The 16,696-nt window shown below is 44.2% G+C and overlaps 1 protein-coding gene across 5 annotated transcripts in view; it reads right to left on the minus strand.

Moving 5' to 3' along the window:
* The window catches only part of LOC137378383 (opioid growth factor receptor-like protein 1), a 29,378-nt gene that overhangs the window by 11,844 nt on the left and 838 nt on the right, over positions 1 to 16,696 (minus strand). For 3 of the 5 annotated variants that reach the window (XM_068048654.1, XM_068048655.1, XM_068048656.1), the window contains exons 2-5: positions 12,835 to 13,310; positions 9,057 to 9,116; positions 2,453 to 2,521; positions 1,907 to 1,985 (exon numbers count right to left, since the gene is read on the minus strand). In XM_068048654.1, the coding sequence (XP_067904755.1) occupies positions 1,907 to 1,985; positions 2,453 to 2,521; positions 9,057 to 9,116; positions 12,835 to 12,954 (328 nt within the window). In that variant the 5' untranslated portion in view covers positions 12,955 to 13,310. Of the gene's footprint in view, positions 1 to 1,140; positions 1,382 to 1,906; positions 1,986 to 2,452; positions 2,522 to 9,056; positions 9,117 to 12,834; positions 13,311 to 16,696 lie in introns of those variants that run through there. The other 2 variants (XM_068048657.1, XM_068048658.1) reach the window with 2 other exon arrangements.

Genomic DNA, 16,696 nt, shown 5'->3' on the forward strand with positions numbered 1-16,696 from the left:
TCTGAGGTTATAGCTGTAGTACACTCACCTCTGAGTCAGAAGGTTGTGGGTTCAAGTCCTACTATACAGGCTATAGTGGGAGACAGTGGTAATCAGTGGTAAACCAGTAATCCAGTGGCCCAGGCTAAAACTCTGGGGACATGGGTTCACATTTAAATTCAAATTCAATTAATGAATATAAAATTCTATTAATGAATAAAAAGAAATCTGGAATTAAGAGCTTGTTTTTATTGTCTCATGGGATGTGGGCGTCGCTGGCTAGGCCAGCATCTGTTGCCCATCCCTAATTGCCCTCGAGAAGGTGGTGGTGATGCCTTCTTGAACTGTTGCAGTCCATCTGGTGTAGGTACACCCACAGTGCTGTCAGGAAGGGAGTCCCAGGATTTTGACCCAGTGACAGTGAAGGAACGGCGATATAGTTGCAAGTCAGGATGGTGTGGGGCTTGGAGGGGAGCCTGCAGGTGGTGGTGTACCCATGCGTCTGTTGCCCTTGTTCTTCTAGGTGGTAGAGGTTGCGGGTTTGGAAGGTGCCGTTGAAGGAACCTTGGTCAGTTGCTACAGTGCATCTTGTAGATGGTACACACTGCTGCCACTTTGCATCGGTGGTGGAGGGAGTGAATGCTTAAAGGTGGTAGATGGGATGCCAGTCAAGCGGGTTGCTTAGTCCTGGATGGTGTCGAGCTTCCTGAGTGTTGTTGGAGCCACACCCATCCAGGCAAGTGGAGAGTATTTCATCATACCCCTGACTTGTGCCTTGTAGATGGTGGACAGGTTTTGGGGAGTCGGGAGGTGAGTTACTCCCTGCAGAATTCCCAGCCTCTGACCTGCTCTTGTAGCCACGGTATTTATGTGGCTAGTCCAGTTCAGTTCCTGGTCAATGCTAACCCCCAGGATGTAGATAGTGGGGGATTCAGCGATGGGAATGCCGTTGGACATCAAGGGGGGATGGTTAGATTCTCTCTTATTGAAAATTGTCTTTGCCTGGCACTGGTGTGGCGCAAATATTACTTGCCACTTATCATCCCAAAAGCCTGAATGTTGTCCAGGTCTAGCTGCGTCTGGATATGGACTGCTTCAGTATCTGAGGAGTCAAGAATGGTGCTGAACATCACAAAATCAGCAAAAATCCCCAATTCTGACCTTATGATGGAGGGAAGATCATTGATGAAGCAGCTGAAGCTGTTTGGGCCTAGGACACTACTCTGAGGAACTCCTGCAGCGATGTCCTGGGGCTGAGATGATTGGCTTCCAACAACCACAACCATCTTCCTTTGTGCTAGGCAGTGGAGAGTTTTCTCCTCGATTCCCATTGACTTCAGTTTGGCGAGGGATCCTTGATGCCACACTCAGTCAAATGCTGCCTTGGTATCCAGGGCAATCACTCTCACCTCACCTCAAGTTTAGCTCTTTTGTCCATGATTGAATCAAGGCTGTAATGAGATCAGGAAATGAGTGGCCCTCAGTAATGGCACCATGAAACTATCATTGATTGTCGTAAGAACCCATCTGGTTCACTAATGCCCCTTAGGGAAGGAAATCTGCCGTCCTTACCCGGTCTGGCCTACATGACTCCAGACCCACAGCAATGTGGTTGACTCTTAACTGCCCTCTGAAATGGCCTCGTAAGCCACTCAGTTGTCAAGGGCAATTAGGGATGGGCAACAAAACCTTGCCAGCAAAACCCACATACCAAGAAAGATTAAAAAAAAGAAACCTGAGCATAAATTTGAGGCTGACTCCTCCTGTGCAGTACTATCGGAGGTGCCGTCTTTTGGATGAGATGTTAAGCTGAGGTCCCATTTGTCCCCTCATGTGAATGTAAAAGATCCCACAATTACTATTTGAAGTACAGCAGAGTTCTCCCAATGGCAATGATTAAAAAGAATCATCAGTTGGAAGCAATTACCATCTGGTTGAGAGCACGCCTGGTTCATGTAGAACTGGAAGTTGATGTTCTCATTATCCTCTACTTTATTGTCTAGATCCTGTTGGGAACAGAAGCAGAGTCAATGTGGGATAACCACATTTAACATTGAAACTGCTTATACAAACATTTAGAATCCCAATACGGAATCCACTACCACATGGAGTGGTTGAGGCGAATTGCACAGATATATGTAATAGGAGACTAGTAGAGCAAGAAAGAGCAGAAGGATATGTTGATAGGATTAGATGAAGAGGGGTGGGAGGAGGCTCATTTGGAACACTGGCACGAACAAGCTGGGCCAAACAGTCTGTTTTTGTGTTGTAAATTCTAAGTAAAAAAAAAATCTAGGCCTTGGCCTGTTGCAACAGAAGGGCAGCACGCCCTCAGTGTGTCACCTAGTTAACCTGCTTAAACCTGAAGCTGACTCAGAGCTGTTTAATATCACACCATAAGGTGCACACAACCAATAATATAAACTGTCAGATACAATTCTCTGCTGCTGCAGCTTTCTCACACATGACTCACAGGGTAATCATGCCGGTAGCGCTGGAGGTCCTTTGCTGCTCTCCAATTTCGCCATCGATATGGCACGTCCTGAAAAAAAACAAGCACTCGATATTTACAATTGACACCACACATTTGCACGTAGGAGATTTAGCCATTGGAGTTCTAGAGTGAAACACCAGCCCAGGTTTGGGGCCTGAACTCTGGGATCAAACATCAGCACAAGAGCAGGGCTCAAATACCAGCCAAAAAAAGGGTGATCTGTATTTTAAAACTAGACACCAAGAGAGACACTAAAAAAAATTTTGGCATCCAACTTCCCCTTCTTTTAAATTTTTCTGTTTCTTTGAAACCCAAATTATTCCATTGTCAGATATTAGCTCCATCTACAAACAGCAGTCATACGTTAAACCCATGACCTCTACCACCTAGAAGGACAAGGGCGAAAGATGCATGGGAACATCACCACCTGCAAGTTCCCGTCCAAGCCACACACCATCCTGACTCGGAACTATATTGTTGTTCCTTCAGTCGCTGGGTCAAAATCCTGGAACTCCCTCCCTAACAGCATAGTTGGTGTACCTACACCACATGAACTACAGTAGCTCAAGGCGGCAGCTCACCACCACCTTCTCAAGGGCAATTAGAGATGGGCAATAAATGCTGGCCTTGCCAGCGATACTTACATCCTGCGAATGAATTTAAAAGACACGCAACTACCCCACAGAACACCAGTGTGGTACCTATGTATTTCGAATAGTAGTTCTTCTCAGCAAGTCTTGGCCTGGTCTCCTGTTGGTTCTTCTGCAAAGTAACGCAGACATCCTTCAGCCTGGTGTTTTCCAATAGAAATTGCTGATGAGCCTCAGCCTTGACTATGACAATACCGGTGTAACCACATGCGGGTAAATGGATTTTACATGTCCATTTAACAAAGATTAGATTAGTTTAGAGATACAGCACTGAAACAGGCCCTTCGGCCCACCGAGTCTGTGCCGAACATCAACCACCCATTTATACTAATCCTACACTAATCCCATATTCCTAGCAAACATCCCCACCTGTCCCTATATTTCCCTACCACCTACCTATACTAGTGACAATTTATAATGGCCAATTTACCTATCAACCTGCAAGTCTTTTGGCTTGTGGGAGGAAACCGGAGCACCCGGAGGAAACCCACGCAGACACAGGGAGAACTTGCAAACTCCACACAGGCAGTCCCCGGAATCGAACCCGGGTCCCTGGAGCTGTGAGGCTGGAGTGCTAACCACTACGCCACTGTGCCGCCCCCCACCATTCTACCACCATTCAATTGTCCTTTCTCACCAGAGTTTGTGACATGAGTTTAGCACCAAACCTCTAAACCTTTGTCCAGCAGTTGAGTAGTATTTTGAGCTATTACTGAGAATATTGATTCGTACAAGACCTGCCAGACCCACCTCTCCCTGGATCCACCCCCACTTGCAATTTTGAAGGAGACACTAATTACAGCGCACCTAGAAGGTTCCAGAGAATTATGTTACGTCTTCAAAAGTGCGGGTTTAATGTTGTCTTCGAGAGACGCAGGAGATTTTTTTTGCTAGCCTGCTGAACAGAGCATATCCATCTCATGAAAACATAAGAAATGGAGCAGGAGCAGGCCATCCTGCCCTTTGAGCCAGCTCCGCCATCCAATAAGATCATGGCTGATTTTCTAGCTCAACTCCACCTTCCTGCCCTTTTTCCATAACCATACGTATATCAGCTGGGTCAGTGGCTCAGCTGGTAGCACACTCTTGCCTCTTCAGGCAGAAGGTTGTAAGTACAAGTCATAGTCATTTACGGCACAGAAGGAATCCATTCGGCCCATCAAGTCCATCCAGCTCTCCACAGAGCTTTGCTGTCAGTCCCACTCCCAGGCTCGGTGCCCGTATCAGTAACCCATATCACTTGCTACCCTTAACTAATAAAAATTTGTCAATTGGTCTCAAAAATTTGAATTGACCTACATTTGTAGCCTTTTGGGAAAGCAGAGCTACACATTTCTAACACCCTGCTTGCAAAAAAAGTGTTTCCAAAATTAACTCCTGAATGGCCTAGTTCTAATTTTTAGATTGTGTCCCATTGTCTTGGGATCCCACTACAGGATTTGATCACAAATCAAAGCTGACACTTCAGTACAATACTGAGGGAGTACTGCACTGTTGGAGGTGCTGTCTTTTGGATGAGACGTTAAACTGAGGCCCCATCTTCCCTTTCAGGTGGATGTAAAACATCTATTTCGAAGAATTACAGGCGAATTCTCACCAGTGTCTTGGCCAATGTAACTTCAGTTATGTGGATAGATTGGAGAAGCTGGGATTGTTCTCCTTAATGAAGAGGAGATTTCATAGGGGTGTTCAAAATCATGAGGGGTCTGGACAGAGTAGATAGGGAGAAACTGTTCCCATTGATGGAAGGGTTGAGAACCAGAGTAGCCCAATTTCGGGTGATTGGCACAAAAAGCAATGGCGACATGAGGAAAAACTTTTTTTTTTAGATACAGCGAGTGGTTAGGATCTGGAAAGCACTGCCTGAAAGTGTGGTGTAGGCAGATTCAATTGAGGCCTTCTAAAGGGAATTGGATAATTATCTGGAGAAAAAAATTGCTGGGCTATGGGGAAAAGGCAGGGGAGTGGATTAGCTGAGTTGCCCTTAGAGAGAGCCAGCATGAACATGAGGGGCCAAATGATCTCCTTTTCTGCTGTAACCATTCTATGATTCAATATTTACCCCCAAATTGTTATGAACGCTGGACTCTATAACATAATTATGTTTTAAAAATTGTGATTTTTTTAGAAGTTTAAAATGGAGTCCAGAAGGTCAGATGACCTCATATCTACTCTGCTAAAGGACAAGACAGAAATCTTGGTTATCAGGACAACAGAGAACACAGATCAAAGACTTTTGCTTTGAAAAAAACAGAGACTGTAGGGGTAATACCTGAAGAACAATGGGTTTCACCATCCCAGACTTTCAGATTGTAAACAAGGAGTCAGTGATTCTGAAATTGCAAATGTACCAGGAGGCTGTTAATACCAGGGAACAATGGAAGGCCCAGGTGTCTCTGCTGAAACCAGACTTCTGAACTTTGCATATTGGAAAAGGAAAGTAAGTTATGGATGTTTAGTTCCTGCTAAATTTAACAGATTTTCTGAAGGCAGACAGGCTGTAAGAAAGGAGCCCAGTGGTTGCAGTTCCAGAGAAGGCTGTAAAGAAGACGATCAGCAGTGGCGGCCAAGGGAGACAGAACACCTGCTCTCAGAAGTCTAATACAGTGAAAGGCTGCAAACATTTGAACCCGTTTCGAAATTTGAAGCTTGTGGAGAAGCAAAAAACCAGCAGGATCACCAGGAATCGCCTTATTCATGGACGTCCAGGCCAGAAGTGCTCAGAGCAGTGAGCAATGAGGGCATTAATTTTTGAAACGGTCTGGGAGATCTAACTCATTGCAACTGGGAAGAGTTTGACACTTTTAACAACAAAGGATTTCACCATTAAAAAGGACTGTGTAACGTATAAGCATGGTGTGAGGTTTTCAAGTATTTTAATAAGTAAACAAAATACCGTGAATTACTAAGAAAAGATATCAGCTACTTACAAAGTACTATTTAGTTAATGGGGATTTCTTTTAGTTTACTTGTTACAGAGCGAAGACCAAAGTACGGAAGGTCCTCATCAGGGAACTCCTCTTTGCTGATGATGCTGCATTAACATCCCACACTGAAGAGTGTCTGCAGAGACTCATCGACAGGATTGTGGCTGCCTGCAACGAATTTGGCCTAACCATCAGCCTCAAGAAAACAAGCATCATGGGACAGGATGTCAGAAATGCTCCATCCATCAATATCAGCGACCACGCTCTGGAAGTGGTTCAAGAGTCCACCTACCTAGGTTCAACTATCAGCAGTAACCTATCTCTCGATGCAGAAATCAACAAGCACATGGGAAAGGCGTCCGCTGCTATGTCCGGACTGGCCAAGAGGGTGTGGGAAAATGGCACACTGACACGGAACACAAAAGTCCGAGTGTATCAAGCTTGTGTCCTCAGTACCTTGCTCTACGGCAGCGAGGCCTGGACAACGTATGTCAGCCAAGAGTGACATCTCAACTCAGTCCATCGTCTCTGCCTCCGGAGAATCCTTGGCATCAGGTGGCAGGACCGTATCTCCAACGCAGAGGTCCTCGAGGCAATCAACATCCCCAGCACATACACCCTACTGAGCCAGTGGCGCTTGAGATGGCTTGGCCATGTGAGCCGCATGGAAGATGGCAGGATCCCCAAGGACACATTGTACAGCGAACTCGTCACTGGTATCAGACCCACCGGCTGTCCATGTCTCTGCTTTAAAGACGTCTGCAAACGCGACATGAAGTCCTGTGACACTGATCACAAGTCGTGGGAGTCAGTTGCCGGTGATTGCCAGAGCTGGCGGACAGCCATAAAGGCGGGGCTAAAGAGTGGCCAGTCAAAGAGACAGCAGTTGGCAGGAAAAAGACAGAAGCGCAAGGGTGTAACAGCCCTGACAACCAATTTTATCTGCAGCACCTGTGGAAGAGTCTGTCACTCTAGAATTGGCCTTTATAGCCACTCCAGGCGCTGCTTCACAAACCACTGACCACCTCCAGGCGCTTACCCATTGTCTCTAGAGACAAGGAGGCCAAAGAAGAAGTTGTTACAATAAAAGTCTTAAAACGTGAAATCTTGTGTAATTCTTTAAATTGGTCTGGGGGCTCATATCCCGTATTTTTAACGTTAATGACCTCACTGAGGTCGTAACAGAATCAACATCACAAAAACAGATTATCTGGTCATTATCATACTGCTACTTGTGGGATCTTTTATACAAATTGGCTGTTGCATCTCCCACATTACAACAGTAAATATACTTCAAAAGTATTGCATTGGCTGTAAAGCACTTTAGGACAGACTGCAATTGTAAAAGGTGCCACAGAAATACAATTCCCTTTTTCTTTCTCTTTGATTCCCTTAGTGTTCAAAGATCGATTAATCTCAGTCTTGAACATACTCAACAACTGAGCATCCACAAACCTCTGGGGTAGAAAATTCCAAAGTCTCACAACTTTCTGAGTGAAGAAATTTCTCCTCATCTCAGTCCTAAAAGGCTGACCCCCTTATCCTGAGGCTGTGACCCCATGTTCTAGATTCTCCAGACAGGGGAACTAGCCTCTCAGAATCTACCCCGTCAAGCCCCTTAAAAATTTTAAACATTGCAATGAGATCACCTAAACTCTTCTAAACTCCAGAGAATATAGGCCCATTCTAGCCAATCTCTCCTCATAGGAGTAAATCCAGTGAACCGCTGTTGCACCCACTCGAAGGCAAATATATTCTTCCTTAGGTAAAGAAACCAAAACTGTAAACAGTATTCTAGGTGTGGTCTCACCAAAGCCCTATACAATTGCAGTATGATTTCCTTACTTTTATACTCTAACCACTCCCTTGCAATAAAGGCCAACATACCATTTGCCTTCCTAATTGCTTGCTGCACCTACATGTTAACTTTGTGATTTGTGTACAAGGACACCCAAATCCCTCTGCATCCCAACAATTACAAGAATTTTACCCTGTAAAAAAAAATTATTTTCTATTTTTTCTACCAAAATGGATAATTTCACATTTCCCCACATTATATTCCATTTGCCACCTTCTTATCCACACACGTAACCAATCTACATTTGCATCTTCCTCACAGCTAACTTTCCCACCCAGCTTAGTATCATCAGAAAACTTGGATATGTTATACTCCCGTCCCCTTATCGAAGCCATTGATATAGATTGCAAATAGCTGAGGCTGAATCACAGATCTCTTTTCCCCCTCTTCTCTTGTTGGGTTGGATTGCACCACCAGGCCTCTGGTACCTCAGTCCACCAGCCATTCTTCATATCTGAGGTTAAACAGCAATACTCATCAAGATGATTCACATCAGCTCTCAGTCTCAGCTCAGTGGGTAGCACTCATAGCTCTCAGTCAGAAGATTATGGGTTCAACACCCACTCCAGAGACTTGAGCACATAATCCAGGCTGACACTCCCAGTGCAGTACTTAGGGAGCAAAAGTGCTGGAAATACTCTGTGAATCCACAGATGCTGCCTGACCTGTTGAGTATTTCCAGCACTTTGTGTTTTTATTTCAGATTTCTAGCATTTGCAGTATTTTGCTTTAATTGCACTACTTAGGGAGTGCTGCACTGCTGGAGATGCCATCTTTCGAATGAGGTATTAAACCGAAGCTCCGGCTGCCCTGTCAGGTGGGCGTAAAAGACCCCATGGCCACCATTGCAAAGAAGAGCAGGGGAGTTCTACCTGGTGTCCTGGCAAGCATTTATCTCTCAATCAACATCACTTAAAAAACAGATGATCTAGTCATTATCACATTGCTGTTTCCCAAATTACAACAGTGACTGCACTTCAAAGATGCTTCATTGGTTTTGAACTGCTTTGGGAAAACCCTGATATCATGAAAGACACTACAGAAATGCAACTACCTGCTATCTACAACTACAGGCAGCGACCTTCAAATGCCTCTGTTCCAAGCCTGGGATTTGCTGTTCAAAGCAAAAGAGAAAGAGAAAAACTCACCTGGGTCTGATTCAAAAAAATGGAGAGGATTAGGGCCCACAACCACTGAAGAAAATAAATCTGAGGGACAGTAAATGGACAGACAGTAAGAGGGAGCCATCTCACCGATTAGAAATGAACAGAAGTACAAGTTTAGTGCCAAAGATTTTAGCCCTTATTCACAAACTGATGCAAGGAAGTGCAAGTCACGAAGATAAGCAATGACATTTGAGGTTTCTTCAGAGCTGTCTCCAGTAAGTACTCTTACATCACTCCCTGCTGTGGGACGAAGTTGGATGCAAAAGAAGTTTAATACTTTTTTTTTTAAACTTCAATAAACATTTACAGAAAATCAAATACAACACAGCTAATGATGCCTAGGACACAGTTGGAAATCAAGGCAAATTTCCTTCAGGTTTCTCCTGATCTGCTGTCGAAACTTTAGTGGAAATTCTGTTACACAGTTAAATCCCAAGGAAATTCTCCCAGGTTTTGAAGGACAGCAGGTCTTTAAAAAAAAACCACATTACCAAGAGGGTGATATCCACAGCCTGAGAATGAATATCAAAAATATGACTTGTCTGGATATATTAGAATCAGTTACAATTTTAATAGTGATGGACCAGCTTCCTGCTATCATCTTGATTGAGTAGAAGGTAGAATTCCTTACGGACACTCACATGTAGCAGTAAGCATTGACCATGCAACTTCTGCAAGATTTCTAATGATTGTAAAAATGTATTTAATCTTTTTAAAAGTTTCAGAAGTGGTCTTATGACAACCGTACGAGAGTTCAGCACTTGCACTTTTGGTATTGAACAGCCTCTTCCAAATCATAGCACAGTCGAGGCCATTAGGCCCATCGTATCTGTGCTGGCTCTTTGAAAGCTATTCAATGGGTCCCACTCCCCCGATCTTTCCCCAGCCCTGTAATTTTTTTTCTTTTCAAGTATTTATTCAATTCCCTCTTCAAAGTTACTATTGAATTTGCTTCCACCGCCCTTTCAGACAACACATTCCAGATCACAACAACTCACTGTGTAAAAATAAAATTTCTCGTCTCCTCTCTGGTTCTTTTGCCAATTATTGTGAATTCCTATTCTCTTCTCTTTAGTATTCACCACTCTGATCCTGAATGTGTTGACCCTGACTGGGGCTCAGTTCCACAGCTGCCAATCTCACTCAGGTAGCCCACTCCTGTGTCCATACTTTGTGTGGAAGCCTGAACAGCCAATGCCAGCAGACTATTCAACCAGATGACTAATCTTATCCTCACTCAATATCCACACGTGCAAATATTCCAGCTGGACTCACTGAAATAGTAACTGGCTTATCTTGCCTTTCCCTTAGCAAAGGCACCAAAACCAACAGCCTGTCCTGCCACCATCCTGACTAACTCCAAGAAACTCAGCCCTGACTGCACAATACACGCTACACAATACACTGTGCTCTATCTAGCTCAGTATAAACCAGGCAGTGCACTTATCAGCTGAGCCAGCAGTTCAGCACATATGCATTAGTTAAAAGGAATAATGTTGGCCAACTGGGTCTAAACAAAATGTAAGTGCTAAGTAATGCTTGCCGTACAAAGCTGGCTTGAGGGGCTGAATGGCCTCTTCCTGTTCCTACAACACAGATTCGAGGGGCCGAATGGTCTACTACTGTTCTTATGTTCTGCAAAGGTTTGATGTAAGAAAAGTTATGCAGCAAAACATTTGTACTTTATAAATGAAAATAACTATTGCTCAGTAAGGGTTATCGTGATGTTGTGATATTGTTATTTGACTAGTGATCCAGAGGCCTGGACTAATAATCCAGAGAACTATGGAAGTTGGACAATACAAATTCAGTTTAAAAATAAAACTGGAATAGAAGTTGGCTTTCGTAAAGTGACTATGAAGCTGGCGGATTGGTCAGACTCACTAATGTCCTTTCGGAAAGGAAACCTGCCATCTGTACCCGGTCTGGGCTGATATGTGACTCCTGTCCCACACTAACGTGATTGACTGTTAACTGTCTCAGCAAGCTAGTCAGTTGCATCGAACTGCTCACAATGGTTCAAGAAGACAGCCCACCACCACCACCACCACCACCACCTCCTTCTCAGGGCAACTAGGGATGGACAATAAATACCAGCCTTGCCAGCGATGCCCACATCCCAAAAGAATTATTTTTAAATTGAGGCTACTCCTGCTTCTATGTAACAGGCTTGGGGGCTGAATGACCTCCTCCTGTTAGAATCATAAAATGGTTACAGCACAGAGAGGGGCATTTCAGCTGTTGAGCCCATGTCAGCTCTCTGCAAGAGCAAGTTGGCTACTTCCATTCCCCTGCCCTTTTCCCGCAACCCTGCAAGTTTTTTCTCTCCGATTCCGTTTTGAAGGCCACGATTGAACCTGCCTCTGCCACACTCTCAGGCAGTGATTCCAGATCTTAACCACTCGCTGTGTAAAAAAGTTACTCCTCATGTCACCTTTGGTTCTTTTGCCAACCACCTTAAATTTATGTCCGCTGGTTCTCACCCCTTCCACCAATGGCAACAATTTCTGTTCCCACCTTAACAGGCTCGGGGCTGAATGGCCTTCTCCTGCACTTGCCTCATCAGAATGGGATCAATTGCCTAGATTGAGACTTGAACCTTTTATCAGTGAGAACAAGACCACAAGTGCATTAAATGACATTCTATTTGAAATAAAGTTTAAGGAAAATTAATACCAAGTCTAGAATGGTGTGAAGCAATTTCCATTTTGCACTTGCAGCAGAAATTTGGAATCAGGTGCCAAGCTGGCTGTTAGAGTTTAACTCAAGTGCAGTGTCAAAACTGGTTTATAAAGAGTTTGCGGTGTTTTATGTTAGACGGTGTTGGCACTTTCTAAAACCCATCTGGCATTGATTTAAATATTTAGACAGTCCGTTCTGCAGATGTCACGTTACGCTCAAACTTCCTGCAAATCTCATTGGAATCCGCCGAAAGTAAAAATGGGTGGAAATCGGCGTAAACACTAGCCCAGGGAAACCACCAAACTCACACTTCATATTCCCCCTTTAAGCAGGAAAATTAAGGTTTCAATTCCTTTTAACCATTTATTCCCGCACATTGGGCACAGGCCGTTTAAGGAGCTGAAATTGGGGACGCTTTTTACATTTTTTTTTAAAATGACTTGCAGCTGATGCCACAAAAATACATTCAAAGAAACAGAAAATATAAACAGGGGAGAAATTAAAATAAAAACGCTCGGCAGTTTCCTCTGAATTGCAGGAAATTCTGGTGTGCATTACTCTGGGCGTAGGTGCGTTCGAGCGGAAGGGATGGATCGATCCAGGAGATTTGGGCGCAATGCACAGAGCGTTTAACCTGTTCACTCCCCCCACTAAAATATTTCAGATCTTTTATTTGGTTCGCGTCTCCGCGCAGGAAATTCAGGGGCTGCATAGAGAACACGTTCCAGTTGGGGAGCTCCCCAGCATTGTACAAACATGGCATCTACTGCCTCACATCACAAACTGCAGCTACAATGCACAAAGACTAGCGGCATTCAGCTGCTAAACTTCACAATCCGGATATAGATCATCGCTAAGAGCTTGGTGTTTGTATTGCAGCGGTAAATAAAGGCTTGCTGCTCAAACCCCAACTCTGAATGTCACCCTACTCGCGCCTGGAAAGGCCAAATCTGCAAGGATTTATTATTGCAGCCACACAAGTGTCAACGAGGCACAGGGGGCCCGCTGAGGGTATCTATATCCCACACAAACCCCATCTCTTTCAATATCCCCTCCGCTCCCAGCTGTGTTCTCTTACCGCATTCCGCAATCGCACGCCTTCCTTCTCCTTGGGGTTTGGGGATGATGTTGCTGCTACGGGCTCCGCTTCCCCTTCACTCTCTGCCCATGTGGAATCGTACTCTGCACCTCCCAACATCTTTCTGATAATGTGACCACCAGGCACTAAGAAACAAATTCTCTGCCCTCGCCCTCACAAGATTGTCCCGGTGTTGCTTTGAGTGTATCGGAAGCCTGTGGGTTGGAATAATGGAAACTTTGCAGCCAAGGCGAACTGAGAGGAGGAGTCTGGCTTAAAATAAACAGGAAACGAAATCAACGCTGATTTCTTTCTCTTTCGATTTCCTTGTGTTCAGTGCCTCCTTTACTCCGGTTGGGAGGGGAGAATTGGCTCGGCTGTTAGTCCTGTTGTAGATATTGAAACTGTGGGCACATTAGTGTAACTCGATTGTTAAAACAGAAAGTGCTGGAAATACTCAGTGAGTCTGGCAGCATCTGTGGAGAGAGAAACAGAGTTAACGTTTCAGCTCTGTGATTTGTAACTCGTCCTTGGAGCTTATTCAAGGGACAAGCTGCATTTAGAAAGCGCCGCTCATCTCTTGCACATCTCCGCCTCCGCCTCCGCCTCACACCAGAAAAAACTTTCTACAGCCAATGAATTACTTAATTTTAAGTGTTTCACTTACTGTAGTAAAATACAAACTGGGTGGTTTTATTTTAATTTAAAAAAAGTCAACAGATGTGGCGTCAATCTGAGTACAAACAGCACCGAGGTAAATAACCAACAGGGTGGGGGAAACATCAGAATTTCCAGCTTTCAATTGAATTTTTAAAAAAATATTAATTCTCAGGATCTGGGTGCCACTGGCAAGGCTGGCATTTTTCGCCCATCCCTACCTGCCCTTGAGAAAACGGTGAGCTGTTTTCTTGCCCCATTGCAGTCTGTGTGGTGTAGGTGTTCCCACAGGGAGTTCCAGGATTTTGACCCAGCGACAGTGAAGGAATGGCGATACAGTTCCAAGTCAGGATGAGGTGTGACTTGGAGGGAATAGTGCAGTGGGATCTTTTAACACTTAATTTTAGTAATCTTTTGACAGTCTAGATTCTGTGCGTAGACCACAATAGAAAAATAAATTGGGTACAGTCTAAGGATTCACAAGAGCTCACTTTGTACCTTCGCCAAAGATCAAATTCACCCCCAATGTTAGTTCGGAGACATACTAAACTGCCCCTTTTCACTACAGTCCATTTACCACTTCTTGTATGAAAGTTTCATATCCCGTCTTTTAAACCGGCTTTACCAAACTTTATTTTAAAATTTGTTTTTAATTGATCCAGGTGAGGGATACAAAGGCATAGTGGTAATAGCACTGGACTAGTAATCCAGGAAATCTGCTGTCCTTACCTGGTCTGGCCTACATGTGATGCTAGACTGACTCTTAAATGCCTTCATTGGGCAATTAGGGATGGGCAATAAATGCTGGCCTAGCCAGCGACGCCCACATCCCATGAACGAATAACTAAAACATTTTTTTTAATGAGATCAGTATCATAACTCCATCTACCCACCTTAGTTCCCTTACTACCCTAGCCTAACAAAAAACTATCATTCTCAACTATGAGACTTTGGTAAAAGAACTACAGGGAAGATGAGAAAAACATTTTTTATGCAGCAGTTTGTTGTGATCTGGAATGCATTACCTGAAAGGGCAGTGGAAGCAGATTCAACAGTAACTTTCAAAAGGGAATTGGATAAATAATTGAAGGGGTTATTTTGCAGGGCTAAGGGGAAAGCAAGGGGGTGTGGGACTAATTGGATAGCTCTTCAGTGGGCTGAATGGCCTCCTTTTGTGCCGTATGATTCTATCTTCAGTTCCTACACCAGACCTCTTTATGTCTTTCCAAGTCAGACTGCAATTTTAGGGGAAAGTTAAGGATAGATTAGTGCTAACCCTTCAAAAATGATAAGCTCATGACTCACTGGCAGGTCAATGAGTTGCATCTTGCACCCACCTTACTCATGACCTTAATTTTAATTTGTAACAAGCTAATTATTTTATCAACTAGGGATTTATTACATCATAAGCTATCATTAGATTCTATTCCTGTGTTCTTTTGGAAAGGCTTCTGAAAATGTTAACAACCTCAGAATTTACAGGAAACTGAAACTGTCTCGTTTCACCACTATGCTTGTTTCAAAAATAGCTTGGTTTCAGATTCCAGCTGAAAGATTTTGTAAGTTACATAGGGGCTGTGGAAATGAGGAAACCCCACTTCCCTCTGCTCACACCAACTCAATGAGAGTGGAGTCATGTTAGGACTATAGGACTCAGGAAAATGAGATTTACAGCAACATGCATTTATATAAATGCCTGTAATATAGGAGAGTATCCCAAAGTGCTTCACAGGAATGCCAAAGAAGGAAATATTAAGATGAACAAAGTTTGGTCAAAGAGATAAGTTTCAAGAATAGTCTTAAAACATGACAGAGAGGTTTAGAGGGGAATTCTAGAGCTTAGGGCCCAGACAGTTGAAGGTAGAGCTAAGAAAAGAACGTTGAATGGGTAAGAGGCTAAAATTGAAGGAGTGCAGGCAGATTAACACACATGCGTTGGTTCAGTGTCAGGACTGAGTGCTGTTACAACAGCCTAATGCATCCCTTACCCCTAAATGGCCTCTGTTTGAAACACCTACCCAGCATCTGCCGCTGTTCCTGTGGCAGTGCAGCAGCCAGCATAGAGGCTCCGACTGCGAGGGGATGGCAGCTTTCCTTTCCTACTTGCCCTGGTCCAATTATCACCCACATTCTCAAGAAAAACTTGCAATTATTTAGCGACTTTCATACAGTAAAACATCCCAAGCACTTCACAGGAGCAATTAACAGACTAAACGTGACAGTGAGTCACATAAGGAGATATTAGGACAGATGATCATAAGCTAGGCCAAAGACGTAGGTTTTAAGGAGTGATTTAAAAGAGGAGAGGTTTAGGGAAGGAATTCCAGTTTAGGGTCAAAGCAGCTGAAGGCATGGCCACCAATGATGGAGTGACTAAAATTGGGGATCCTCAACCTGTTTCATCCTCCCTGCCAGAGGAGATCACTGAGTATGTTCATATTTATAAATAGAAAAATTTAGGACATTTGGGAAGCAGAGAAGAGAGACTGACCACACTTTCCTCCTCCAATGCCTCTCCACTATTGTCCAGCTGGGTGGGACTGCACTCGCCTAGTTCCAGTCTTATCTATCTAATCATAACCAGAGTACCATTTGCAATGGCTTCGCATCCCACTCCCGCACCATTACCTCTGGTATCCCCCAAGGATCTATCCTTGGCCTCGCCTATTTCTCATCCACATGCTGCCTCTCGGCGATATCATCCGAAAGCACAGCGTTAGTTTTCACATGCACGCTGACAACACCCAGCTCTACCTCACCACCACCTCTCTCAACTCCTCCACTGTTGCTAAATTATCAGACTGTTTATCTGACATCCAGTACAGGATGAACAGAAATTTCCTCCAATTAAATATTAGGACAACTGAAGTCATTGTTTGTGGTCCCTGCTCCAAACTCTGTTCCCTAGCTACCAACTCCATCCCTCTCCCTGGCAGCTCTCTGAGGCGGGACCAGACTGTTCACAACCTTGGTGACATGTCTAACCCTGAGATGAGCTTCCAACCACATATCCGCGCAATCATTAAGCCCGCCTATTTCCACCTCTGCCCCACCCCTTTTGGGTTTAAGCCCCACTACAGATAGTTGAGAAGGCTGAGAATCCCAGTGCAGTATTGAGGGATAGCTGCACTGTCAGACGTGCAATCGTTCAGATGAGATGTTAAATTGAGAGACCTATTTGCCTTCTCGGGTGGATGTAAAAGAT

The sequence above is a fragment of the Heterodontus francisci genome, chromosome 16 (assembly GCF_036365525.1).
Source record: "Heterodontus francisci isolate sHetFra1 chromosome 16, sHetFra1.hap1, whole genome shotgun sequence".
In the NCBI taxonomy this organism is placed as follows: Eukaryota; Metazoa; Chordata; class Chondrichthyes; order Heterodontiformes; family Heterodontidae; genus Heterodontus; species Heterodontus francisci.